Here is a 28000-nt window from a genome sequence, read left to right as displayed (position 1 = left end):
CAAGAATGTTTCCGGATCCAACCGGAAGTTATAGACGTTGAAAGAGTGAGATCTCCTGATATTATCCTAGAGGATATACCAATGTAGGTAGTAGGTATATATAAAGTGTACCTTACTTGATGTTTAAGGCTAAAGTGGGAGGGGCCTAGTGGGCCCGATCGGAAGAAACCTTTAATCTTTCAAGCTAAGCTGTTGCCGAGGATTTATATTAAAAGCTTCATTTAGTGCAGTAAAGTAGAACCTCGGCTTTGAAGGTGAATCCTTTTTCCTGATTCTATTTAGCGACAAAGCTTCCCTCTGTAGGCCAGGCACCGGCTCCATTCGGGAGTATGCTTCTCTATAAAGGTTCTAGGTCCCATGGTCAACATAGATGGCGGGGAGTTGGGAGTGGATAGGAACTTTTGGCCGAAGTATTTAAATCTTTCTAGTGACTTCAGGTTTGCTCGTCCATATTACAGGCTCATTCGGTACTGTACTAGGGACTCTTTGTATTAAGCTGGACCATGGAAGAGGTTCCCTAATACATAAGAGAAAGTAGTGAAATAGACCATAATAAAATATGTATCATAAGTGAAAACAAGACAAAAGAGATGGGGCCAGGCTAAAAAAGAAGCGCCGGGAGTTAGATCGCGGTGACAGTTAAATACGTACGCCATCAAGAAAATGGCTGAAAAAGATACTTGGATTTATAGTTAAACTCTAACCTTAATACAAGTACCATCAGGTCCCAGCCAGGATCGACCTGTTCACATGGTTATGGTATTACGCGGCAATACAGCGGCTGATCTGCCTGAGAAATCATCTTTCTTCTTGTTATCTATCCAATTGACTCTTGTTCTGTTCTTTTTCTTTTTCTTTTCTTTTCCTTCTTCGTGTGACTTTTTTTTTTTTAATCGTCCTTTTATTTGAGAACGTCTCCTCTTTTTTTCTCTCTTCCTTTTTGACCTTTTTCTTTTTCCCTTCATCACCGCCTCACCCAAAACCACACCCCCCAATAAACAGCCACACAAAAAAAAAAAACCCTTGGGCTGTCATGCTGGCGCCTGTGTGACAGCTGTGGACTACATTAATGCCGTGCCTTGTCTCTCGTCCACATTCCCTTCTATCCACTGAAGCCCGGATTCTTATCCTTCTTGCGCCAGCGCATTCCACTATCCTCTCTTAGTCCGCTCGAAAATCTTCCCTCAGACAACACCCCTTGCCTATCAATCAATCTAGGGTCCCCCAACGTTCTGATTGCCATTCTCGGGGATCGCCTCTCCACAAGGCACATGAGGACGATCTGCAACTGGGAGATTCCTGGAGCATGCACGGAGCAGAGTAACGTCGCGGCGCCTCCTCAATTCTGAACCCTCCGGCTACCAACTTTCCAAAACCCCACTGCAGCAAACGAAAGGGTGATAATAATCGTTCCAATTCTTTGTCACCTTGCATCTTCTATCGCTGTCAAGCTCGATCGGCCTTCCTGCCACACTCAGCATTTCTCGCCTCATTCAGAGTTCGCTCTTCCTCCCTTCCGTCTCCCTTCCTCTCTTGTTGTATAATCTGTACATGTCCTGGGTTCGCCTCTGAGCAATACAGAAGACAACGTTCATTTTCTTCATTTCGCTCTTTCTTGTGATCCCTTCTATCCCCTCCTTTGGTGAGTTCCTTTCAAGACACTTGGATACCCTACCCTTGTACCTTTCTCCGAACCTGGCTTCCCAATGCAACATCGCCCAATATGGCCCCAAACCCTGCTAACACGGGATTCTCATCGCAGTCTTATATTCCTTCGTGTACGCCGTCTCTGGTGCCTGGTGCCCGTTTGCAAATACTAGTCGACACAGCATCGGCTGATCGTCTCTCTGTGATTTATTACCACGAGACAACCTCTCCGAACCACCTACAAAATAATCTTCGCCGTTCGAGTACATATCGGATTACTTTTCTACCGATCGGAGATTTACTGGGATGGCTTCTACCATGGCCGCAAATGCAACCAGCGTACACAACGTGAGTGGGACGATGGCGATCAATGGAATGTCGATAATAACAGCAAATTCAGGCACGATCAAACCGGGCTTCCAACATGAATTCCACCGGAATGAATGACCGCACCCGCGGATCACAAGGCAACAGTGTCGGTAAGGGTTTCGGTGCTAGCAAGGCTAGCTGGAAGAACAACATCTGGGGTGACTCCAACCTAGGAGGATTCGGCGATGGTGAGTTATCCTGTACCAATTGCGAAGTGGGCTACGCTGACGCAGCTTGCAGATCAACATCTGAGCGAGACTGCATTCGAAGGGAAGTCCGGATCGGGTTCCCTCCTCTCTACATCGGAGTCGGATGGCTGGTCGGGACGTGCCAACCTGCCATGGAGTACTGTCAACACCAACCCCGCCTTCCAGAATAGAGGCCTCGCTACATCCCCCACCCAGGCGCGTGCCAATGACCGCAGTGCTCCCGCTATCAACGAAACTAGTGATAGCTCTTACTTTGCCCTACCCCGCACCACTGGCATCAACACCGCTGCTGGAACCGCGAGCCACCGACCCTACCTCAACGCTGGGTCAGAGGGTGTGTCTCCCTCTGCAGAGGGCATCACCTTCGGTGGTTTTGCCGGTCGACGCCAGATCAACACTACCGGTCTCGGTGGCAGCCCTGTGGGAGCGACTTTCCCTGTGAAGCCTGGCTTCTCGAATCCTCTCGATGGGGCAAGCGGAGATGGCATGGGTGCTTCAATGGGCATGTCGTCATTGGGATCTGGAATTGCCGAGCATGTGTCTCCGCCCCAGGGTCGCAGCGCACTATCTCACGCCTCCCACAACTCCGCCTCTTACGCTACTCAACGTCCTGCTCATTCCGCTCATCCTTCCTTCTACTCCGACAATCACAGCATCGATGGCCGCTACAGCGGTGGCTCGATGGACCTCAACGCTGGGTTCCACAAGCTGCAGCTCAACGAAGCCAACTATGCGTCCCAAGCAGCTCAGCGGCCCTCGTTCGTTCCTCATGCATCCTTTGATGGTACCTTCCAGCGCGGGAAGTATCAGAACAACGAAGAAGCTTACCAAGCACTTGGATACACCGCAGAAGCTGCACAGGAGATGCAGCTCGCGTACCAGGCACGCTCCAGGGCTGCGAACACCGGCTCCATCTCACCCTCGGACTATGCCCGCATAGATAGCCCCATCTACGCCGGAGTCGACGGGGCCGCCGGCCAATACCGCAACACAGGTGCGAACGAAAGCCAAGTCGCAGCCTTTGAACGCAGACTACGAAACTTCCAGGAGCAGGAACTCGCCCAAGGTTCCTCGCGGATGCAGTACCCTCCTTCTTACGATTTCCAAGCTTACCAGGCTTCTCGTTTGAACGCTCTCTCCGGCTTCTACCCCGTGGGTCATCTCAATGGCCTCGGTGCCGCTGCTCTGGTGTCGCGTACTCAGCGCGAGCATGATCCTACCCAGGTTGTTCGCAGTCCCCTCCTAGAAGAGTTCCGGGCCAACAGCAAGGGAAACAAGCGCTACGAGCTGAAGGACATTTACAACCATGTGGTTGAGTTTAGTGGTGACCAGCACGGCTCTCGCTTCATTCAACAGAAGCTTGAGACCGCCAACAGCGACGAGAAAGAGCAGGTGTTCCGTGAGATCCAGCCGAACTGTCTTCAGTTGATGACTGATGTCTTCGGTAACTACGTCGTGCAGAAGTTGTTCGAGCACGGCAACCAGACCCAAAAGAAGATCCTGGCCAACCAGATGCGCGGACACGTCCTGGCCCTGTCGACCCAGATGTATGGATGTCGAGTAGTCCAGAAGGCCCTGGAGCACATTCTGACTGACCAGCAAGCTGTGATGGTCAAGGAACTCGAAAACCATGTCCTCAAGTGTGTTCGTGATCAGAACGGCAACCACGTCATCCAGAAGGCCATTGAGCGTGTTCCTTCGGAATACGTGCAGTTCATTATCAATGCCTTCCGCGGTCAGGTCAACAGACTCGCCGCCCATCCTTATGGTTGCCGTGTTATTCAGAGAATGCTTGAGCACTGTGAGGAGGTTGACCGGCAGTCCATTCTAGCTGAGCTTCATGCCTGCACTTCTAATCTGATCCCTGACCAGTTCGGCAACTATGTCATCCAGCACGTTATTGAGAACGGTGACGAGAAGGACCGCACTCGCATGATCGACATTGTTATGGGACAGCTCCTCGCCTACTCCAAGCACAAGTTTGCTAGCAACGTGGTTGAGAAGAGCATTGAGTTTGGTGCGGAACATGAGCGTATCCACATCATCAGCACCCTAACATCTACCAACGACCGCGGCGAGAGCCCTCTCCTTGGTCTCATGCGTGATCAGTATGGCAACTATGTCATTCGTAAGTCCAACTCCATAACTCGTTGTTTACTATACTAACCCCCAACAGAGAAGGTGCTGGGCCAATTGAAAGATGCCGAGCGTGAAGCCCTCATCGATCAGATCAAGCCCCTTCTAAGCCAACTGAAGAAGTTCAGCTATGGCAAGCAGATTGTCGCTATCGAGAAGCTCATTTTTGACCCTAACTCTCCTGCGACTTGCCCTCTGCCTCACACCACCTCGACCACTCCCCCTCACTCCCACAAATCCTCTCCCCAACCCGCCAAGCGCTCAATCACCACCGAGCAGCCCCGGGCCCCTTTCGTGGGTAACGCGCCACCCACCCCTCCTCCGACGGACGCCCAGACCACCGTCGACTCCACCCTTGAGTCGAAGGGCCTTGCTAAGAGCACTGTGACTTCGGTTTCGAGTCCCGAGACAGGCAACACCGGTGTTACCGTCCCGGTCGATGTCACTAGTGCTCACTAATTCGTTGCACACTTTATCTTGCTCGCCTAACATAATCTTTCTAATCCTGATTTGATCTGAGCCGAGTGACTTCTTGTTCTCTATCTAATACGGGGCGTATACATACAGGGGAATCAGGCGGGATATATGTTACCAACGTCTATGTGATTCTCCCCTACTTGACCATGGCTTTGACGGCGCAACAATGAGGGCCTGGAATGTCTTTATTTCTTTTTTTTCTTGTGTTGATCTCGATTCTCGATCTCGACCACCGACTTATTTCTTATCTTACCTTATTTGTTCTTGTTTCTTTCTTGACATGTTCATTTATTCTTACGATTGTGTTTGTGAATCATTGTCAATGCTTCTCGCTACGAGATCCAGGTCCGAGAATCGATATGGCTCCGGCGTCTTTGTTTTGTCCACTTCTTCCATTTATTTTTATTTTGTCACGGGGTTAAGGCGACTGTGATGGGGGAAAAAATCGGCAACCGGCTCGGAAAGGGGGAACGGATCTACTATTTCGCTCTTCATGATTTCCGAGCGCATATGCCCATAGCATGGAGTCCGGGACCTTCCACACTCACATTCGGATCCAGAAAATACCAGGAAAAGAATCAATCCACTTTGCACAGTTTGTGCCATGGCATCTGCATGATCTCCCCAGAACTACCTACTACTTTCTTTCCACACATTTCCTTCTAATTCCTGGCCGAGTCAACATATTTCAACCCATGGCTATGATTTTCGATCCTGAGCTCCACGGCATTCCTTTCGCATCAAGGTGTCCTTGCTTCTGTGCTTCTCGGTCGTCATGTACGATCTGCTTGCTGTTGGGAGCTCGTTGTAGCTGTCCGGCTCTTGTGGACTTCGTCTTGTTTCCGGGTTGCCATGCCGTGTTGATAATTTCCCTTGTGGACCTCTTTTTCTTTATCTTGCTAGTGGCTGTATTATCAATGCATTATGACTTGACTTTTAAGATTGCTAAGTTTCATTCTACCATACGTTCATACATCGTAGCATGTTCAGTGACCATAGTTCAAGCCCTGATGTACATAGTTATGTAGTGTCATATCACACGTGACAGTAATCCCGTGATTCCCGATAAGGCGGCGCATTTTGGAGTTGGAGCAAACCCCATCTGCCACTTCCACTTCTACCTCAACACTTGTGATCAGCGCTATTTCTCAGCGCGTCAACGACTAAAAACTTACGGTGTCGATTAATCCACCCTTTTTCGTTGAATTTCCAATCCGAGCCCGAAAGAACCTACATCCAGCCGGCATCCAGATTAGCTCCGAGCTCTCCATCCCGCAAAACTACAACCTACAAACCTACAAGAATAATCATTTCAACAACCACACACCAAATAATATCCCACTCAAATCCCACCAAATAACCTCCAACTCAAACCACACCCCAAATTAACTCACCAACCACCAAAATGTCCTCCAACGTCGGCCTCACAACCCCGCGCGGCAGCGGCACATCAGGCTACGTGCAGCGCAACTCCGCCCTCCTCAAACCCCGCAACACAGGCTACGGCGCCCCCTACCCACCCATCAGCGGCGCGAACGGCAGCGGACCAATGGACCGACCCTTCAAACAGCGTGTACCGGACAAGCAAATCCTCGAGCACGACCGCAAGCGCGCGATCGAGGTGAAGGTGATGGAAGAGCGGGAGCGACTTGAAGAAGAGAATGAGCGGATTGAAGAAGAGACTGATAAGAAGAAGGGGAAGAGTGGAGTTAAGAAAGAAGGTGGTGAGGATGGCGAGACGGATGAGGGGGAGAAGGTTCTTACTGAAGAGGAGATTGATGAGCGGTGTGATACTCTTCGACAGCGGTTGTTGAAGGAGCTTGAGGAGGATTTGAAGCGTGGGGAGTCGGGCTTCAAGAAGCCTTTTGCTGGGGCTGGGAATGGGAGGGATAGGCGCAATCTTAAGTCTTATCAAGTTCATGAGCTTGCTGAGGCGAAGATTGAGGAGACGGAGAGGTTGCGCAGGGCTTTTGGGTTGAGAGAGGATCGGGAGACCGGGGAGATTTCTAGTTCTCGTGATTATCGGGAGAAGAGGAGGGATTAGATTTGGTCTTGACTTTTTTTTTTTTTTTTGACTTATGTCTTTCTCAAATAATGGTGCTGATCGGTGTTAGGGTTATGTTGGGATTATCATGGAAATAGGGTTGCATGAACAAGTTTTATTTTTATTTTTATTGTCCATGTTATGTACAATCTTCGAATGCAAAGAAATGAACAATTGGATATCATAACCTCATCTATAACACACCAAAACCAATACCTAAGCCACAAACTTTTCAATAACCCAACCTTCCTTCGCGTCCTTCTTCTGCACAACCTTCTTAGCAGGCATCGGCCAGCCAACACTGCCCGCATCGCCCACCAATTCAGGAATAACCCAGCAAGATCTGCGCGGCGGCACGCCCTCAATGGCATCAGCCTTGCCAATTGGCTTTCCATACTTGATAAGAGGGGTATCATGCGCAATCGCCGAGAGCTGCAATGCACTGGGCGCAACAAGCGGGAACATTCTAATCTTAGGCACCTGATCCGAGACCAGCGAAGCAGAAGACTGCTGGAGATGCGAGTAAGTGATAAACTTTGGCATTTCCTTCGGCGAGAGCTTCGCGAGCAGCGAAGAAGGATGCACGTAGACAGCACGTTCCTCCAGATCCTGGCCCTTACCGTCCCGCGAGCGGAAGAGCGTCAGGTAAGGGACGTCTATGGCGCGACGGGGGGTGCGCGGGTTCTCCGGCGGGACAGGAGCGAGATCAGCGCGGATAGCGACATGATCGATGAATCCTGCCGCGACGATCTGCTTGAGGGCCTTGATTTGCTTTGCTGAGGGCTCTGGCAGACGTGCTTCGTATGCGGGGACTAGGCCTGGGTTATTTGAGCGGACGATGTCTGTTAACTGGCGACGGAGCTGTGTTGCTTCTTTGAAAGCCTTTGCACGGAGGAACATTTTTTCGCTGAAGGCGTCGCCGTCGGAGGCGTAGGCGTAGGCGCACATTGCGGAGAGAGATTTTAGGGCGTCGGAGGTGTCGTCGTGTTTGCTGAAGAGACGCATGGCGCGGGCGTGCGATTTCACACGTTGCTCGCGCTCGTCGTCTTCGAGGCGGTCTGCGTTTGTGTAGACCTTGCGTCTGTCGCTGTCGCTATCACTGTCGTCGGCGATTTGTTTCTTGGCTGTTGTGGGCAGGGGTTGGTTTGGGTCGAGTTGGTTCTCTGGGACGAAGAGGTCGCCGACTGCGAGTGCTGCGACTAGGGCGATCACGTAGGGCATGCAGCCGTGTTGGTGGCCGATGTGGAGCATTTTGCTGAATCGGGGGGAGAGGGGGTATGTTGCGAGACGACGGCCGATGGGGGTTATTTGGCCTTCGGCTGTGAGGGCACCTAGGTTCTTGAGGAGTTTCTCTGCCTTTGCGAGACCTTGGCGACTTGGGGGTGTGGGGAATGGGAAGTTGATCACGTTGTGGAGACCCATGCTCTTCATCTGGAGGACAACGCCTTCGATGGGGGTGCGGAGGATCTCTGGGTCGGTGTATTCAGCGAACTCGCCTTCGTAGACCGCAGAGGAGTACATTCGGTAACAGTGACCAGGCCCTGTTCGACCAGCTCGACCAGCTCGCTGGTTTGCGCTGGCCTTGCTGATCCAGCCGACCTGGAAGCTTTGGACTCCAGTGAAGAGATCAAATTGCTTCTCCTTGGCGCGACCGCAGTCAAAGACATACTTGATACCGGGAATGGTGAGGGATGTCTCGGCGACGTTGGTTGCGAGGATGATCAGTCGGGAGTTCTCTGGGGCTGGCTCAAACACCTTCATCTGCTCTTTCGTGGGAAGTTGAGAGTATAGAGGCAAGACGTGAACACGGGTTGACGAGTCCATGGCCTCTTCGCCTTCAGCGAGTTCGAAGCCTTCGTCTTCCTCTGCGTCATCCAGTCCGGTGATCTCCATGTCACTGTCGTAATCATCATGTCCTGGATTTTCCATCTCGGTGCCGCCTAGCTCAAGGTCCTCTGCTTCCAGAGGTGCCTCGGTAGCCGAGAGCTGCACCTTTGCCTGTGTCGTATCCTCCCGCTGAGTAGGCTTGAACGCCTGCTTTAGTCGCTTAGAAAGCTGGCGAATTTCGTTCTGACCAGTCAAGAACACAAGCATTCCACCAGCAGGTAGTTTGCGGTGTCCGCGCGAAACCTTGCGGAACGCATCTTCAACGTAGTCACGCTGGGTGCGGCGGGAGAAATGAACTGCAACAGGATACTGGCGACCCTCGGCTTGGACTAAGGGGGGCGCACCGTTGCGGAAAAGACTTGGGTTTTCGGTGAAATCCGAGATACGGAGAGTGGCCGACATGATGACGACCTTCAAAGGCTTGACAGACGGATCCTCCTCGCTCAAAGACTTGCGCAGGCCCACAATACGACTGACCATTCCAATCAGGATATCAGTGTTGACGCTGCGCTCGTGAGCCTCATCAATAAGAATGATGGAGTATTTGCGAAGGGCAAAATCATCTGCAATCTCTCGTAGAAGAATACCATCAGTCATGAACTTGATGGCTGTCTTCTTCGAAGCTGTAGACTCGAATCGAATCTGATAAGACACCTTCTCGGCATGTTGACCCAATTCCTGAGCAACGCGGTTCGCCATACTCACGGCCGCGACTCGGCGAGGCTGGGTGACACCAATTAGACCCGGATTAGGGCTGCCTGGGGAGCCAAAGCCGGATTCGAAGAGGAACTGGGGAAGCTGGGTTGTCTTTCCACTACCAGTGGCACCCCAAATGACGACAACTGAGTTGTTGTGAATCGCTTCCATGATTTTCTGTTCTTCGCCAACGACAGGGAGTCCAAGACGGGCGACTTGGATTTCCTCCGTGCGGTTAACTGCGACACTGTATGCCTTGCGATTGGGATCGCCATGAGTTACCTGAAGCTCCCGAGGGAGAGGTTCTTCTCGGATGGTATTGTGGGTTGCTGGCAACTTGGATGGGTCGAAGACCTGCTCTTCCTCGGTCACGGCTCCCTCGGCGGGTTTGAATCCTGCAGCTTCGTTGATCTGCTGTACTGCCCAAGATTTGAAGGCTGACTGGCGAGTCTTGAGTGTTGGCTTATCATCGTCCATCTCGTCGTCATCTTCTGACTCCTCTGACTCTTCCTCGTCCTCATCCTCATCCTCGGAAATTCCCTCAGAGGACGAAATATCTTCCTCGTCCTCATCCTCTTCGATGTCACTTTCGGACTCGTCCATATCCTCTTCATCTTCATCTTCATCCTCATCCTCGTCACCCGAATCAAAGCCCTCCCATGCAACCTCGGCTTTTGCTGGTGCAGGTGTGGGCTTCTTCTTCGGTGCGCGCTTCCGCTTCTTTAGAACAGGGAATCCATCGGGTCCTAGCTCTAGTGGTCGCTTAAGTCCATTTCCGGCAGCTGCCTCTTCTCGTAACTTTTGTTCATTAGGATCTGTTGCGGGATCGGACACTTTCAGGTGGATATCTGAATCGTCGGTATCATATCCTGAGATGTCTGCGGGAGCATTTTCTTTTGGCGCGGAGAAGGCCGTTCGTGCAGATGAGTCGTCGTCATGTCTCTTGCGCTTGTTGGAAAGATCTCTAGAGCTCTGTAAAGCCGAAGTGTCGACGGATGATCCGGCTAGTTTCTTCAACAATTCGATATTTTCTTCCTTCCTGAGTTTGTTTTCCTGCGGGAATGTTAGAGCCATATATTTCAAAGCAGCTATCCACATACAATGTATTTATCCAAGCGCTTCTGCTTCTTTGAAGACATTTGAGGGTGCTGCTCTCGTAGCTCTCCCTTCAGCTTCTGTCGCCGTGCCTCTTTCTCATCCTTGGAGACGGGCTCGAGCTGTGCGACATTGGTATCAGCCGACTCGCCGTCTGGGTTTTGCCGGTGTCTTTGTTTTCGCAGACGTGGTGTGAATTTAGGTGGCATCTTGAATTACTGCAGCCACTCCGACTGAGAAAAAAAGATAATTGGCTGAGTATGCAAGCTCTGTGATCCAACTGCTGCTTCATCAAGAAAAAAAATAAAGGCGGTCTGATATTGCTAGTCTGAGCCGAGGCGGTGAAACTAACCGCCCGCTCACTAAAGCGCGTCCACGATCTCCGAGACACCTACTCTGTAGTTACATAACCTATATTCTTCTCTTCAGTATTTCAACCAAGATCTATTCTCACCATGACTACCTCTTTTGATACAAGCTCCATGCAGGACTCTCTCAACCTGCCATTTCCTGCCACCACCAAGCAGGTTGCGGGGTTAGTCAATGGCATACAAACAGATGTTGGGGTAATGAACTTTAGCGATAAAATTATGGTCACCATCTCACAAGCAGGACGATTAGGACACTGGGTATGTTTTGAATCTAACTTCAGCAAACATCGCTAATGGTATATAGTTGCACGTACCGATGGAGAACCAGAACCCAGGCACCGAGGGCATGCACACCCTCAGTGAGGGTGATGATGCTCTTTTGCCCCTTCAAAGTCTAACAACCACCACTTTACTAGGTGGTTATGCTCCTGGGCAAGATACGACGGGTCAACTACTTGCTCGTCAGATTGCTACGGCTATTGCAATGAAAACACCTAGTGAAAAGAGACTACTCCTTGTTGGTCTTGGACTTGACAAATCAACTGCTGATAGAGATTCATTTTTCGCTATCGTCGATCTGGTTCTGCAATGCCTATGAAATTGCCATAGGCCTGCCATCAGAACGAGGCCTAGGCCGTCCGCTGGGCTCGCTTCAGGAGCCGGTCCAAACTCTCACTTCTGATCCATCCGTGAATGCGAATTCGCTCAATGTGAGCGAAGGCCCCGCAGCTCAGAAGGCCGGCGAGGTCGACCTCGGTGAAGCCACCGCTTGTCCAGTTCTTTCGCAATTCAATAATCAACGTGCGAATGGCGAGGAAGCCATCATCTCTGTGCTTTGAGATAAATCTCACAAATTGCCGGTTTCTCCTCGTGGCCTTCTCGGCATCCTTGTCGCCCAGTGCGAATTTGAGTGCTCGGAGGCGGACCGTCGACAGATCTCGAAGAATTGGGCAGGGTAGGCCAAGGTAGGCGTGCCGTGGGAAGTCCACCACCACCAGAGTCCGGTTGCTCATTGAATTGATCCATGCAAACCAAGCTTCCGACATCAAGTCGAGCGACACAAATCGCATGGAAGTTGGGATTTTCGGTGCGATACCATCCTTTCTAAGAAATATGGCCTCCTTGGTGTTGCCCAAGACATACTTCCATATCTTGGCGCGAATATCCAGCGGGAGCCAATCAAATGGGAATGGGCTGCGTCGGTTCACAATCTCCTCTGGGAGGTGCCTTCCCATGTCCTCGTGGAACCTTTGTTCAAACGATTTCCACTCGCCTAACGACGAGTTTCTTTCCTTGGAGTTAAGATCGGCGAAAGGGGCGACATAGCAAAGCGGGGTATCGGAACTGGCGCTTTGTTAGATCATATGGACTTGCTTATGGCATCGCACCCATGGGTTATGTCAACTTACTACATGTATGTATTAGGCATCTCCTGAGATGTCGGGATGAGCTCAATGGCTTGATCAGACTCGTCCGGAACCACCGAGGTTGTCGCTTTGTTGAACTTGCACATGGCCGAAAACTTTCCTCGGATACACTCGCCTGTGGCCGAGAGCCTCCCGCGAATGCGCTTTTGGGTGGCCGAAGCCCTCGCTTGGACGCGGTGAACGATTTTTTTGGTCTTCTTCATTTGTTGAGATGATGGTAATGCGTGGTGGATGATCGTGATGGGATGGATCGTGTCGACAATCGCAAAGCTGGGAGTGGATGTTGTCGCCGGCAAGACCAGGCAACGGCTCGGCGCTGCCCCACGAATACTGTTCATATAGCTGTCTACTACTTTTTGTGACTCTGATATATACGGGTGCTTTGGCTACTTTTCTCGGAAGAATTCCAATGATATATTTACTGCATACTTGTTCGGAGTTAGTGGTATACTTCGAAGTGTTCATTTCGGTGTGCTTTTGTGACTAGGAATTTGGGCTTTGTATTGGAAGTGATCACCATGCATCTCTAAAAAAGCGGAGGATAGCCGATAACGTGTTCAAAATTAAATTGTATATTCCCATTTTGTTAAATTGGGTAGGGTATTTGTGGTATAGTTCGGTCTTGTCCTTCTCTTAAACCATTGGGCAAGAGAGGCCTATATAGTCCCTACATATATTAAATTTACAGAATGCTTTAGACCAATGATCCCGTACGAGAATAGAAAATATATGCCTTAAGCGGCCGAGCATACGATTTAAAGCACGACGTATAAGCAGAGATGGACATACTCTTGATATTGCAACATGGCCGGTCACGTGGCGATTATTCACATAACAGGGGTTCCATACGGAAACGACATCTGAAAATAGAACGTGAAAAGAAGCAAATTTAGGCAGTAATAGGCCTCTAAGCCCTTGGATACCTTGATACATGACTGCTGGCCTCTGTGAGACCTTTTAGTCACATCCCGCGCATACAGTCTCACCTTGTCCTATTACTCCACACATCAAACATTCCATTATCACCTGCCATCCACATCTTTTCGTATCTCTTTATCTTCATCTTTCTTTCTGAAATCTGCAGTTCGGTCTCTGTTAGGTTCTGCATGATGGAACCACCAGTGGATCCCGATTTTGACGCCGTGGAGGCCTCTCGCCAGAACAGGCGTCCCTCATCTCAGGCGTTCCGGGATAATTTTGTGGATCTGACCAATGACTCGGGCAATGATTCGGATATTGAAGAAGTGTTCCCCAGGTCAAGATCTGTGGTTAGTTCTGAGACCGAAGATGACCACGAGCGTGAGCAGTTGCAACGTGCTATTGCTATGTCGATGGAGCCTAGCGAACAGACCAAAAACTCCGAGAATGCACGGCCTGTCAAACACGCAACTGCCCCACATGAGGTTGCTGTAGCTTCGGCAGGTTCGCTGTTGAGCATGAACCGGAAGCAGATGGAGGAGGAGCGTCTTGCACGTCTCGCTAAGCGCAAGGCTGACGACTCTTCGTCCACTCCGCCATCTCAGGCTAGCCGGAAGCTCCCTAGGACAGAGCCAGCCTGCCCCTCTATCGCTATACGCAATCCGGTTCAATCTGCTCCCCAGGTGAGCACGACTCGAGTGAGATCTCACACCGAAGTCTGCCGAGAGCTTACATCAAATGCCCCGAATAACGTCCAACCTACCTCCCGCTCAGTGGCCCAGTGGCCTCTTGGTGCTGTCAAGAAAACGCACATCACTGGCTTCCCTCGCAGTGGAAACGAAATCACAATCGAAGAAGTCATCCAGCGAGACGACCTGGAGTTGGGCGTATTTAGCTCATTTCTGTGGGACATGCCATGGCTTTATTCCAAGTTTAACAACTTGACCACACGAATCATATTCGTCATGCAAGCAAACGACGAAGAGACGGTTAGCAACCCACTATGACCTCGAATGACACATACTAACTTCATTTTACAGCGAGAACAATATCGCCAGGACGTTAAAAACATGCCAAATTTCCGCCTGTGTTTCCCACCTATGGAGCCCCAGGTCTTCTGTATGCATTCTAAGCTGCTTCTGATGTTCCACCCGGGATATCTTCGCATTGCAGTCCCATCTGCCAATCTCACTTCCACTGACTGGGGAGAGGATAGGCTTATGGAAAACGTATGTGATTATGTATGTCTGATGTCTTTAAATTTTCTAACAGTTTCCAGACTGTGTTCCTTATTGATCTGCCCAAACTCAAAGTTCCTGATGCTGGAAAGACTCCGTTCTATGAAGAACTAGTCTACTTCCTCCAGGCTTCAGAGCTACACCGCAACATTGTCAAGAAGCTAGATGAGTTTGACTTCACCGAGACGAAGCGCTATGCATTTGTTCATACAGTGTATGTATTCATTTCCTTCCCCTGCCCTATTACCATACCAAAGTTTTAACCACCAGCTAACAATATAAGTGGTGGATCCAATACCGAAGGCAAATGGCAACGCACTGGATTCAGTGGCTTGGGTCGTGCCGTCAAAACTCTCGGCCTAGAGACAAAGGCACCCATTAACATCGACTACATTGTAAGCTTCCTCATCTGCTATGCCTCCATACATAATACTAGGCATACTAACAACACACAGGCATCATCGTTGGGAAATATCAACATCCCATTCCTGCGATCCATTTATCTCGCCTGCAAGGGTACGTGCCCATCCCACAAAAGCCAAGACCAACTAATCTAAGCAACTCCATCCCACCAGGTGACAATGCTCTGCTAGAATACGACCTCCGGACTGCCAGCAGGAATAACAAAGAGCTTGTGACAGCGCACAACAAAGAATGTGTTGACCACTTCCGTATCTACTTCCCATCAGACGAGACCGTACGAGGCGTGCACAACAACCCCAAATACGCCATTGGCACGATCTGCTTCAATCCAGCCTGGTGGTCGAGTGTCAATTTCCCGCGTGACACACTTAGAGATTGCGTCAGTGAGCGCGGAGTCTTGATGCATAACAAGGTGAGTAGTTTCGCAGCGGGCATGACGATTTGTTACTAATAAACATTCTTTTGTAAAGCTTGCCTTCGTCCACCCTTCCACCCCGATCGATATGCCTGACAACAAGGAGTGCCGCGGTTGGGCTTATGTGGGAAGTGCGAATTTGTCGGAGAGTGCATGGTGCGTACATATCCATATTCCTGTCGCTGTACTGCTAAAGCTAACACGAACCAGGGGCCGTATCGTCAAGGATCCTAAGACCAAACAGCTGAAGATGAATTGTCGCAACTGGGAATGTGGCGTGCTCGTGCCTATCATCAATGAGAAGACCGGGGAGAAAGATAAGGGACCAGAAACGGAGGGAACTGTTTCTTCGGCTCCTCTCCCAGCAGAGGTCTTTAACAATACTGTTCCTGTCCCGATGAGAGTTCCCGCTGTTCCATTAGCGGAGAACCGAAGACCTTTCTTCTTTGGGGTTTGATTTGAACTTGAATCTTGAGACTTGCCTTTGTTTGCACTCTGCATCAGAGTCAGATCTAGGGTTACGTCTACATCTACAGCGTCCAGTGGGAGTCTAGATTTTCACAATCCTTGTTATGAGTATTCGGGATAGGAGGAGTTCGGATCGGGTTGCTCGGTTGATTCAATGGAAACAAATGAATGGAAAGGAGGTTGAGGCATCTCATGTATTATGTATCAATTATGCTATGACATTCAAACGAAAACAAACGAAAAAAAAAACAGTTTATGTCCTAAAAAGCAATGAGATAAGACTGAAATCATGTAATATAAATCCCAATAATAATATGTAGTTGTGTTCTTCTAAGATTGATCCTGATATATCCGATATCACGCTCTGTGTAAATGCATATTGTAACGAAAACAAAAATTAAAAAAAAATAACCAAACTTTTGAAGCCTCTAAGCTTCATCACTCTTCTTCCCCTTGAACAACCCCTTCACACGATCAATCAACATTCCACCCACACCAAACACCGAAGCAAGACCAAAGCTCCAACCTCTCACACGAACAGTGTAAATGAAGAAATAAACCAAAGCCCAGTTAATAATAACAAAAGCCAGGAAAATACCAAAGCACTTCCACTTGTCATCGACATGAACATTCAAATTCGCCATATACTGCGCACCATCCGTGAAGGGACAGTACTGGCAGTCCGCGGTAGCCTGGGGGTTCACCAGGTAACCGACCTTAGCAGAGTCGACAAAGTCACCTGCATAAGCGTCGCAGGTTTTGCCAGGCGGGGGATTGAAATGCGTAGCTTCAAGCGAGGTACATTCGATCTTGACCTCTGGCAAAACAGCCGAGAGAACACCGCGCAGCCACCAGGTGACAGGGTTGACGTAATACATCCAGTATTTCCAGAAGACGGGGTAATCGGCGTAAGGACGGACGATACCGTTGAAGAGGTTGACCATGACGAAGAAGAAGGGAAGGACGTTCGAGATAACCGTGAAGGAAGGTGCGAATGCACAGACCCATTGGCCCCATGAGGCCTGGAAAAGGAAGAAGAGAATCGTCATGAGGAAGACGTAGCCTGCGTTTCCGGAGTCTGTTGGGAAGCCGACGGGGTAGTACCATAGCAGCCAGTAGATCAAGCCTGAGATGATGGCAGCCGGGATCTCGCAGACGACGTTTGCGGTGCAGAAGGCGACCCAGCCGTAGATGCGGGATGGGTATTCGCGTGCTTCCCAGAGGGCGCGGTTGATGTAGAATTTCGGGACGATGGAGTTGAGGACAATAGGGGGGATGAGGATAATTAGGAAGACGGAGAACATGCGGTCTTGCATTGAGGCTACAGTGTTTGAGAGCATGTAGAAGGTGAAACCGTTGAAGATGCCGATGATGACCGAGACGAAGAGCTTGCTGTAGTAGTAGGAAGGGTCGCGCCAGTAGTTTGTGAAGAGACGTTTCGTTAGCTGGAAGGTTTGGGTTGATGTTGTTGCTGCGAATTCGTATTGGGCGGAGCCGGATTCCTCGATTGGGAGTTTGCTGCGGTCTGAGCGGATGAGGTCGATTTCAGCGAGCATTTGGCGGTTTTCGTCTGAGTTGCGCCATTCTTCGTTCCAGTCGATTAGTTTGCCGTTTCGGTGGGTTGCTTTGGCGGCTGTTTCCAGGATGAACTCGGCGACGTTCTTTGATGGTGGGCACACGAAGCCGCGGTCACCGAAGTACTTGATTACGGAGGAGCCTTCTTTTCCGACGGGACCGAAGTAGAAGGTGTTGCCGCCGGGGTTGAGGGCGAGGATCATGTCGAATTGCTGGATTATCATGGAGGAGGGCTGGTGGATCGTGCATACGATGGCCTGGCCGGCTTGGGAGAGTTTCTTGAGGAAACGGACGATGGAGAACGCGGCTTGGCTGTCGAGACCGGAGGTGGGCTCGTCCAGGAACAGAAGCAGGCTGGGCTTGGCTGCGAGCTCAACACCAATGGTGACACGCTTCTTCTGCTCGACATTGAGAGAGCCGATGATGGCATCCTGGATATCCTCGAGCTCGAGAAGATCGATGATGCGGTCCACGTAGTCGATTTTCTCCTGGCGCGGGACATCACGGGGCTGGCGGAGGATGGCTGAGAACTCGAATGCTTCACGGATGGTGGAGGTATTGTCGTGCAGATCCATTTGCTCACAGAAACCTGTGCCACGCTGGAAATCAGGACCCAGCTTGTGGCCATCGACGAGCATATCGCCAGTCACGACACCCATCTTCTGGCGCTGGGCCAAAGTATTGAGTAGAGTCGTCTTTCCAGCACCAGAGGCACCCATCAGGGCGATCATGACGCCGGGCTTAGCGTAGCCGTTGACACCGTTGAGAAGCTTGCGTGTTCCGTTGCCGTAGGGGACAGTGTATTCCACATTTTGCCAGGTGAAGCAGCGCTCACTCGAGGACAGACGATTGAAAGTGGCATCAGCATCAGCCGAGGCCGTACCACGAGCAAGAGCGGCATTGTCGTTTGCACTGGCGACCTTCTCTTCGTCGTTGGCATTGTAAGTCTGGGAAGTGACCTTCTTAGCGCGCTTGGACTTTTTGAAGACCAGAGCACCACCACCACCGCCAACGAACGAGAGAGTCTCAGCAGCGATGACAGTCACCAGGATGTACAGAACAGTGAAAGCAATGACAACACCAAAGTTGCGCCACAGGTGGCTGCGCGTGAACTCGAAGTTGGCAGTCAAGTACTGTGATCCGGTAACAGATGTTTCACCCAATGTCGAGCCAGTCAGAGCACAGCCCTGGTACTTGGGATCTATCCCAGGACCCTGTGGGATAAGCTGTGATGGATTGCATTCCATGATACGGCCGGCGAACTCGTTTGTCAGAACAGCCTCGTAACTGTACGCGATCGGGTTGACATAGAACAGCCATCCGAACCAGATAGAATCCGAGATGAGAGTCTGCTTGGGAATAACATAACCGACATACAAAATGAGCAGGTTCAGCGCAATACCACTGAAACGCACCGCGTCATCGATAGTCGGTGACAAAGCAGCGAACATGCGGTAGAGGGAGGTGATGCAGAAGGTTGTCGTGTACACGAACAGGAAGTAGATGAAGAACTTGGAGGCCGTGGTATCGAGTCCACACATGAAATACATAATAAGCGTGAACGGAACAACCATACAGAAGATAGCAGGGAAGTCAACAACGACACGGGCAATGGAGACAGCAGATGGGCGGTAGAAAGCGTAATCCTTATGGCGGGCGACGATGCCCCGGCCAGTGACAGCAGGCATCAGCTCAGTCAGTTGCAGCCAACCAAGGAACAGAATCGAGAAGAACAGAGCACCGCCGCGCGAGAAAGCGCCGCTGGTATCCAGGGATTCTCCGTAGAACAAGGACGAAACGATGAGGGCGTTGGAGATGACGATGAAGTACTTTGTGTAGAGGGAGGTTTTGTCGCCCCAGAGGAGCCAGAACTCGCGCTGCACGCAAGCCATGACCTGGCGCACGAAAGAGACGGTATATGGCGACTTCTTGGAGACGGACTTGGACTTGGACTGCGCGACCATGGATTGGAAGCGGCGGGTATCCTCCTGCTGGGTGTCATGGAGACGTTTCTCGTAGCTGCTGACATCATCCAAGATACGGCTGTAGGTCTGGCTGTTCTTGAAGACTTTCTCAAGTTCCTCGGCGGTCTTGGGGGTGGACGCTTCACGGCCGGGCTGGAACTCGCGGGCATTGGGGTCGCAGAGCGAAGTAAGGAAGTCTGCTGTAGTCGATTGAGGGGAGGAGTAGAAGCCCAGGTCAATGAAGTATTGTCGTGCTTCGTTGGCTGGACCTTGGTAGAGCATGCGACCTTCGTCAATGACCATCACCTTGTCCATGAGCTCGTAGATGCTCTCTCCGGCTTGGTATAGTGTGACGAAGGTAGTGCGTTTGCTGACATCGGTCATGATGCGGAGGGACTTGGCGTAGTCCAGTGCGGTGCTGGCATCCAGGCCGCGAGTCGAGTTATCCCAGCAGACTACTGATGACTTGGTGGCCAGGGTCTCTGCAATACTCACACGCTTGCGCTCACCTCCAGAAACACCACGCACATACTCGTTGCCAACGAGGGTATTCCGAGTGTGAGTGATACCGAACATCTTCAGCAGGGCATCGATAATAATGGGGATGCTTTCCCGATCATGCTTGCGGGTCTTGTTGATCAGGGAGAACTTGAGAGTTTGCCAGACAGTGAGAGAGGGGAAGTGCTGATCGTCTTCTGGGTTATAGTTGACTTCTCCACGGAAGTGCTTATTCTGGTCCTCGGCTGACAGACCACCATAGCTGACCTCGCCATGGACACCAGCAAAAGCACCACGGTCGTTTGCAATCGCCTTGAGGAAGGTGGTACAACCAGCACCGGGACGACCCAGCACAAGCATGATCTCACCTTCGCGTACAGCACCGCTGAAATCATGGATGAGATCGCGAACGGGAGGATGCTTGCCGAACCGCAACTGCGGCACGAACTGGCAGACGAGATTGTACAAATCCGGACCGAAAGTACCCATCACAGCCTGGGGGAGAGTGCGCACAAAGGATGCGCCAGTCTCGATGCCCTGCACGGTAAGGTTCTTGAAGACGACGCCGACCTTCTTGGCAGGTCCGCCGGCGGTTGTGCGGCGCTCCAGATGACCGCCGGTCAAGAACTCACCCAGATCGAAGCTGTCATCAGCCTCGCCCTCAGTGTCTTCTTCATCCATGGCCTTTTCTTCATCGCGGCGGCTGGCCTGCGATTTGTGGCGACGAACGCTCTTAGTTGCAGAGCGAGTGCGGTGCAGACTGAGGCGGGTGAGTTCGCGGCGCATCTCTTCCATGTCTTCCATAGCGCCGCTGCGAGAGACGGCCTTTCCGGCCTTCTCTTCTCCCCAGCGGCCATCATCTCCACTTACCGACGAGCTGATGGTTGAGCTGTCGGTTAAAGTTGGGTTGATGGGAGATTCGGTGGTCCTGATGATTTCTTCGGCGGGTTGTTCCGAGGTCACATCATGGTGGTAGGTCTCGCCATTTGAGGTGGGTTGTTGCCTGGAGTTTTGTGTATAGGCTTGGGAATCCGAGACATGCGACTGTTCGGAATGGCCCTCCATATTGAGGCTCGGATAGGATTTACTCTCCGGCATTCAATGGCAGATAGGAAGTGTATTTATGTTATAGCCAGGCTAATTAAGGGGGTAGATAATATAATTAAAAAAGAGAAAGTAGAACAAAGAGGAATATAAAGAAAAAATTCAGAAAGAAAAAAAAGATAGACCTAAACGCCGTTTATATGAGAAAATATCAGAATATTCACCTTAACTCCGGGCATTTGTCAGTCGCTAAAAAGGGATAATGAGGCCCTGGAACTAAAATCGAACATCGAATCATAAATGAGATAATAATCCATAATCGAGACTTAAAAGAGCTATAGTGGAGTAGGTGGACTACATGAGTCAGGGTGAATCACAAGAATTTTCTGGTTTCAAGTACGGAGATAAAGTCGGGCTTTAGCTGATATGGTTGTTATTGGCTGTTCACGGACATTTACTAACATTTCATTGGCTATTTCACTTGTCATCAAAGTATCCATTCCAAGGTTATCAGCCTTTGGAGGCTTATGCAAGCACGTGGGGGCTTTTATATTCCCGGGCTTTTTTTTGTATATATGGATATATAATGGGGCTAATATATAATCCATGGATTAACAATCTTGCTTACGAATACTACTTTTTCGAAGATGCCATATCTCATTGGATATAAAGAATGTGGAATAGGTCTGTGCCACATACATAACGCCGTTCTTTATCGGCCCGCCTACCTAATTCAGCCATCTAAAACACATGCAGTTCGGCGACTTATAAGATCCCAGGATCCACTCGGCCTAAAAAGGAGCCCGACGGACGAGATCTTGGTAATCTGAGAATCTATCATATATCGGGGCCTTGGTCTGAGAACTTGGCTGATGCCTGATGCACGGTCCCGCCGGCGTATTCTTTTATATTCTACTCCTTATATATTTACATACGTAGGCATCTTATATATGGATTATATTTTTTCTCAAATGCCAATCTTCACAACATGTGAAGGGTTCCCTGGTAAACTGCTATCAAACTAGACACCTCCACGTTGTCATGTTTGATATATCACATGTCATGCAGGCTACGCTACACCTACTTTTCGGTATCCATGTGGTTCATGATTCAAGCATATGCACAATCCCCGTTGGAACAATACGGTCTGACTCTTGGCATAATCCAACATTTGAATTATGAGATATTGTACAGGAAAACTTCTTTCTACCTCGGCCTTATTTTTGATCGCTACTTGCGCTTAGCAGCTGCTTGAGCGATACGCTTCTGAATTTCTTCTTTTGAGAGAATCTTCACGGCGTTGTTGGAGAAGACATAGCTGAGTCCAGACCAGAGAGTGGTGCCCGCAACAAGGTACCTAAAATTGGTCAGCAAAAAAAAAACTAATCATAAACAGATAGCAAGCGAATAATGCAAAGCGAGAAAAAAAGCAAAAAAACATACAACAGTGAGGATTCGCTGGTGGTCACCCACCCAACTACTAACTCACCGGCGTGTGGCTTAAGTACGGCTGAGCGGACGGGAAGCCCTGTTTTCCACACCCTATGGTCGTATGTACTGGAAGGAGCCTCAATTTGCCTTAGGGTGGACCATTCAGGCCTTCCAGGTACAAGGAAAAAGACAAAGGGGGAAAAAAAGAAAAAAAAGGGTATAAAACAAGAAAAAATCAAACTTACTGGAATCCAGTCATAGCCTCGCTCAAATGCCAGGCACTGACAAATGCCCCAGGCACCACAGGCAGCGCAATTGCACTACCCACCAGCACCAGCTGCAGAGCAGTGTTGATCTTCGAGATCTCGGTGGGCTTGACTTCTGCTGAGGGAAGCGAAAAATCCCAGTACCGGGCCATAGTCTTAGGCTCAGGCAGGGAAATCCAACGGTAATAGATAGCCGAGATAGCCAGACCAACATCGCGACCGAGGATGATCACAGCGAGCCACACTATTTATTTAATGCGTCAATCCATGTCCATGTCCGTATACCAAGTGATCAACAAGAGTAGACTTACCAGGAAGAGAGCCATTCACGGCCAGACACGCGACACCAATGGTCATCAATAGCTTATCGGCCATGGGATCAATGATGGTTCCAACCACAGTTTGGAGGTTGTACCGCCGGGCGATCCAGCCATCGACGAGATCAGTAATGCCCGCGTAGGCGAACAGGGATAGTGCTGCTGTGTGGTAGTTGTTGACTAAGAGATAGCCGACGACAGGGGCGGCGACCAGCCGGGAGAGTGTGAGAATGTTGGGTACAGTGTAGATATTCTCGTGGGAGGTTGGCAGGGGAATCCGCGATAGAATAGGCTTTTTCTTGGATTCATCGGGTCTACCCTGGGTTAGTTGATGGCTCACTTGACCTATGTCCCATTTGGACACTGGGTATCTCGGCTTGGAGGCTGTAGACCTACTGTTCAGGAGTTTTGTTTTCTGGCGATTTTGACCCGGACCATCTTTGCTGGGTGAAGAATGATGGTGAGATCAGGGTGGTCTGCAGACAGCGGGGTTTCAATCCTCTGGTGAAAAGTTAGAACTGCATAAACGAAGAAGCAGCAGACGGCCATACCCGGTTGGTAATCGGTTCAATGTCGACTGGACTGATGTAGATAAACACCGGAATCCATTTCTCTGAAGAGCTTCAGTATTGAACACATTTGACCTAACAGAAAGATGTGCGTTCTTAAACAACACTTGAGATCCCTGCCGGCTTGCCCGAAGGGACAACTGGGCTGCGCATGAGCCAATCATGGTAACACGAACACAAAAGTGATGACGGCAGGCGTTGGTAAAAGCCCAGAGTTAACGAGAGACACCAAGAATCACAAGCTTTTGTCCAGGAGCTTCAACTGTGCATACCCGGTTGGTTTCAGGCTATGAAATGGTGATTCGGTCCAAGTGATACGCCAGGAGACAGACCAACGGAGGGTGTCGCGTCGCACAGTCGTTGACAAGCCTGCAAATACAGACCCCAAATCAAAATAAAATAGAGGAACAAGCTGATAGCGCAAGCAATGCAAATAAAAAGACAGAATGCTATATAGTACAAACACAATCTAGGGATTGTTAGCTGGATGTCTCGGAATTCGGGGCAACTTGGCTGAGCCGGACATATATATAAGAGAATTCAGAATATAGATCACCTCTACCAGAAATTCAATGAGCTAGAACCAACAAGTTCTAGATCACGGTCGCCTGAGGTTAGATGAACATTGGAGATTGCACCTCGGCGATGAGTTTCTGGTCGGAGAAATGGTTTATCCGCCCGCCTCTATATCCTCCACATGCAACACACTACCTTTCTTATACTTCTCCTACTTTTGTACATAGAAAAAAATATGACAGCACCTCTATCCTTATTGTATCGCATATCCTTGAAAATGACAATATCAGCTCTAGATCCCCAATCCCAGGAATTACATCACGATGATCATGATCAAGCCTATGCTCACCTGACAGGCTTTACCACTCCTGTGACCAAGAACCCCAGGTGATGAAAAGCATCATCGAAGAAGAATGTTGGAACTCATGTTTGAGTAGCCAGCTAAAATCATATATAGGACAGTATCACGCAGGCCAAGTCAAATTACAAAGGCAGCCGTCCGTGTCTAGAAGGAGCCCTGCAGCTAGATGAAGAGCCAGACAAGGCTACCAGAACGAAACTGCGGCCTTGTCGCTTTGCGGTCGCCACGATGCCGCTTACTTCTGTCCCAAACAGGCGTGTCTCGGACTCACGCTCGTTAACTCCAATCTGCAGTGTACCACCAGTCAAAGAAACGGAACAACCAGATCCAAACATGGCGAATCCACGTCTGCTTATCAACCGTGCTCTCATCTATGAGCGCCGACTTCCCGGCGATGCTTATATCACCGCGCACGTCCAGCGTCTTCAGCATGGTTATTACTCCAGCAATGCCGTCTCGGACGAGGACGCCGAACACGTAGATTTTCTTGCTATCGCATTCACCTTTCATTCGCCACACACTATCACACACCGCATAAAGTCCGCCACCATTAGTGTGTCAGTTCGTGGAAACCGTGATCTTTCAAGTTCAAAGTTGTATTCTTATGGATATCCGCCCGGTAACCCACGCTTTCTTATGCATGCACCGCACCTGCTCTATGGCACTGTTTCCCCGGAGACAATGGAGTGGACATTCAGTCTAGCTGGGTCTCTCGGAATCGCGGAACTTCCTGTCAGCGCAAGCGTCATTCCCTCGGGGAGTGTCAATGGTCGGTATAAGCGGTATGAGATGATGCGCATTCAAGGCTCCGCCCGTACTTTGAAAAATCCATCTGGCCGCAAATTCGATGTTGAAGCTGGGAAAGTCGTCTGGTCCATGGAAGAGAACAATGTCCAGAGATCCGGTCTACCGCGCGAGTTCACGTTTGTCATGTTGATCCAGAAACCTGCGGCAAACAGCAAGATTTCCCTCTCGATCGACGTCGACCCTGTTATCGACGCAATGATTGGCAGCTACCCATCATTGATGCTCAAACTGCCCGAGTACCAACCTTTGCCGCGCCGAGGCGTCAATTTCCAACAAGAAGTTGGACAGCAATTTGAGCCCGCTGACCCGGTACGCGGGTTCAACTTTGCCGAACTCGGGAACATGTTCGATGAGTACATCGCCATGCCAGGAAGGAAGTTCAGCCGTCAGGTATGCCCACCAATAAAGAGATGAATTGATCTCTCACTGCATATGAAGTGAGCCGAAACTAATAGATACTTCTCTCAGATCCAAATCCCACCTGAGACCGGCATCCCTGACAATCACTTTCAGGGCACCTACCCAGGCCAATACGGGCCTCTCAACCCAATCCCATATCAACAACAACTGCAGACCCACAACCTAGCCCTGCAGAACAACAGCCTCTCCCTACAGAACAACCTCCTGCAGTCAACCCTACAAAACCTCTGGACCACCCAGCCAAGGGGGGAAGAACCTCAATTCCGCCAGCAGGTATTCCCCCAGACACAAAGCCAAGGCCATTCCTCCCCCCAAACCGCCATAACCATCCCCCTCAACCTCCACCTTCTCCTCGACCCAACCACCACCACAAACCCCACCCGGACAAGCCCAGGCCCCTCCCCCTGGCCCCACGTCGCACCCCAAGTCTACGACGCACGTCCGCGCGGGAATTCCCTCTATGCGCGGCGAGCGGGGCATCAAACAACTCCACATACTCCTCTCCCAGCCCAACAGACTCGATGATCCCACATACGGGCGCGAGTTCGCGGTGGGGCCGCACTCTTTCGGAGATTGAGGAGGGCGGTGGCTCTGGTGATGAGTATCAGACGTTGCGCCGTTTGCCGAGACGCGTTACGAGGCGAGATTCGGTTGGCGCTTCGTCTGGGGCTAGACGGGTGCGTGCTAGTGGGAGGCATCGGAGAGGTATGAGTATGGGTAATCACCCGCTGATGTAGGAGTTTCTTCTTGTTTTTTGAGTGGTCCTCGGGACTTTCATTTGGTCTGGTTGTCTGGATCAGATGGTGTGAGATATGCATCCTTTTTCTGCTTTGATGAGTCTTGATTCTTTTTTGTGTTGCTGATTAGTTTTGTATCATCCTTGTCTTTTAGTTTGCTTTGGACCAAAGTCAAAGGTTGGAGTGTATATGTTTGGGATATTTACCTTTTTGCTATGGCGAGTCTCTATGTGTTTACTTGTTTATGTTTTGCTAATGTTCGTTCGAGTATATGTCTGATTGAAAGACCCATTGTCGATATATGAGTTCCGGGTACGTCTGATCTGTTAGTGTTCGAGATGCTGATAGTGTATAAATAGTGCTTATGATTTTCCTTGTTATATTTTCTCAATAGTAGGAAATTGTAATCAGAATGAGTGGCATATACATGTAGGTGATATAGTTCTGTATTCTTATTCCTTCTAATCACTACACTGTCCAAATAGACTATATATGTGGTTTGAAGAGAGTTATACCAAAAAAGGCCAAGCTACATATACTTCGATAAAAAATATATGCATAACACCATTGAATGCCGATAACGCAAGAATATAAATAGTTTAATAGGCAAGCAACCTCAGAAAAGAAGAGATGTCTCATAATCTACTAGAAGGCAGCTGATAATAACCCTAGCTAAATAGCAGAAGAAGGGGAAGACAGAATATACTAATTTGACCACATCCATCTTAATCTCATAACACATATCGCGTCTGCCATATCAGCTAAGTCACAAATCAGGAATGATAGAGGCAGCAGAGTATAAAGTATAGAATATATCAATAGAAAAATATAAAAGTAAAAAAAGCAACAAATCTTTTATCATGCCGAAGCAGCTAATATTGGCATTGGGGAATTGAAATATCAAAAAGCCACCCCTGGAGCACAGAGCCTATAGTCCATACGATAGACTGTGGGGAATAGAGTATGAAGTACACGAACGTATTGATAGCCATGACCAGCACCAGCACCAAAAGAAGGAAAAAAGGACACATCGAAGCAATCTTTGATGGAATGAGATGGGAATCACTAAAAGCTGCTCCTGGATAGAACATATAGAGAACAGAGAAGAGGAAACCGCCTAGACCTTGGAAAAGAAATTGGACACTGTTCGGTGACCGCGACAAAGATACAGCGGCCTTGGCAGCGAATAGAGATATAGAGAATTGGAGAGCAAGTAAAAAGTAGGAGTCAGTGTCCAAAGGTAAGAAGAAGTAATAAAAAAGTAGAACCGTTTTGGGGTTGGGTTGTTGTTGCATGACATCGTAAAGAATAAAAGAACGCCACCACCCGGATTCCCAGAACAGAATCATATCACAGAGCCGACCGAAAAGAAATTAGCAAAAGGGTAAAAGCAAAACAGTTCAAAGAGCCTCCGTAACAGACCGATAGAGCAAAGTGACCATAACCATATAGACAAGAGACAAGAGACGAGTACAGCCGCTGTCAGGTACATATTGTAGCAATAAAACGGCGTTTTCCTCCCAGAAATAACAGAACAGAAAGCGTAGGGGGTCTATCTCCAGGTAAAAGCAAAAAGCAACTTGATAAACAAATAAAAAGAATAAACAAAATTCCGCCCTGACTCCCACGCTCCCATGGCCATAAGCAACCAAACACACGGAAAGGTATCAATAGA

At 49.7% G+C, this 28000-nt stretch overlaps 9 protein-coding genes across 9 annotated transcripts; 5 read left to right on the top strand and 4 right to left on the bottom strand.

Moving 5' to 3' along the window:
• Nucleotides 1-1953: 1953 nt before the first annotated feature.
• N7517_007521 (mRNA-binding protein PUF3) lies at nt 1954-4820 on the top strand (the record flags this gene model as incomplete). Its single annotated transcript, XM_056725251.1, has 4 exons — nt 1954-1995; nt 2048-2204; nt 2257-4353; nt 4402-4820. 4 exons carry the CDS (start codon nt 1954-1956, stop codon nt 4818-4820), a joined length of 2715 nt encoding a protein of 904 aa, XP_056581501.1.
• Nucleotides 4821-6243: 1423 nt separating this feature from the next.
• On the top strand, nt 6244-6882 carry cwc21 (U2-type spliceosomal complex subunit CWC21; the record flags this gene model as incomplete). The annotated part of the gene is made up of 1 exon (XM_056725250.1): nt 6244-6882. One exon carries the CDS (start codon nt 6244-6246, stop codon nt 6880-6882), a length of 639 nt encoding a protein of 212 aa, XP_056581500.1.
• A 216-nt stretch (nt 6883-7098) lies between these two features.
• Nucleotides 7099-10769, bottom strand: N7517_007519 (ATP-dependent RNA helicase ECM16; the record flags this gene model as incomplete). The annotated part of the gene is made up of 2 exons (XM_056725249.1): nt 7099-10518; nt 10566-10769. 2 exons carry the CDS (start codon nt 10767-10769, stop codon nt 7099-7101), a joined length of 3624 nt encoding a protein of 1207 aa, XP_056581499.1.
• Nucleotides 10770-11015: 246 nt separating this feature from the next.
• Nucleotides 11016-11529, top strand: N7517_007518 (uncharacterized protein; the record flags this gene model as incomplete). The annotated part of the gene is made up of 2 exons (XM_056725248.1): nt 11016-11189; nt 11236-11529. 2 exons carry the CDS (start codon nt 11016-11018, stop codon nt 11527-11529), a joined length of 468 nt encoding a protein of 155 aa, XP_056581498.1.
• A 31-nt stretch (nt 11530-11560) lies between these two features.
• N7517_007517 (uncharacterized protein) lies at nt 11561-12687 on the bottom strand (the record flags this gene model as incomplete). The annotated part of the gene is made up of 2 exons (XM_056725247.1): nt 11561-12275; nt 12341-12687. Coding segments are annotated over 2 exons (1062 nt in total), but the record flags the coding sequence as incomplete, so codon positions are not given.
• A 780-nt stretch (nt 12688-13467) lies between these two features.
• On the top strand, nt 13468-15809 carry N7517_007516 (uncharacterized protein; the record flags this gene model as incomplete). The annotated part of the gene is made up of 8 exons (XM_056725246.1): nt 13468-14265; nt 14317-14505; nt 14556-14728; nt 14798-14909; nt 14970-15030; nt 15090-15349; nt 15408-15508; nt 15563-15809. 8 exons carry the CDS (start codon nt 13468-13470, stop codon nt 15807-15809), a joined length of 1941 nt encoding a protein of 646 aa, XP_056581496.1.
• Nucleotides 15810-16248: 439 nt separating this feature from the next.
• Nucleotides 16249-20922, bottom strand: atrF (ABC drug exporter AtrF; the record flags this gene model as incomplete). Its single annotated transcript, XM_056725245.1, has 1 exon — nt 16249-20922. The coding sequence occupies one exon, from the start codon at nt 20920-20922 to the stop codon at nt 16249-16251; it is 4674 nt and encodes a 1557-aa protein (XP_056581495.1).
• A 1209-nt stretch (nt 20923-22131) lies between these two features.
• N7517_007514 (cardiolipin synthase) lies at nt 22132-23648 on the bottom strand (the record flags this gene model as incomplete). Its single annotated transcript, XM_056725244.1, has 5 exons — nt 22132-22258; nt 22578-22842; nt 22910-23229; nt 23312-23416; nt 23467-23648. The coding sequence occupies 5 exons, from the start codon at nt 23646-23648 to the stop codon at nt 22132-22134; spliced, it is 999 nt and encodes a 332-aa protein (XP_056581494.1).
• Nucleotides 23649-24589: 941 nt separating this feature from the next.
• N7517_007513 (uncharacterized protein) lies at nt 24590-26113 on the top strand (the record flags this gene model as incomplete). Its single annotated transcript, XM_056725243.1, has 2 exons — nt 24590-25558; nt 25637-26113. The coding sequence occupies 2 exons, from the start codon at nt 24590-24592 to the stop codon at nt 26111-26113; spliced, it is 1446 nt and encodes a 481-aa protein (XP_056581493.1).
• Nucleotides 26114-28000: the final 1887 nt, after the last annotated feature.

Source organism: Penicillium concentricum, assembly GCF_028827145.1.
Source record: "Penicillium concentricum strain IBT 3081 chromosome Unknown utg000002l_segment0_segment0, whole genome shotgun sequence".
In the NCBI taxonomy this organism is placed as follows: domain Eukaryota; kingdom Fungi; phylum Ascomycota; class Eurotiomycetes; order Eurotiales; family Aspergillaceae; genus Penicillium; species Penicillium concentricum.
The sequence above is the reverse complement of the archived record's forward strand: the minus strand, read 5'-3'. Positions and strand labels throughout refer to the sequence as shown.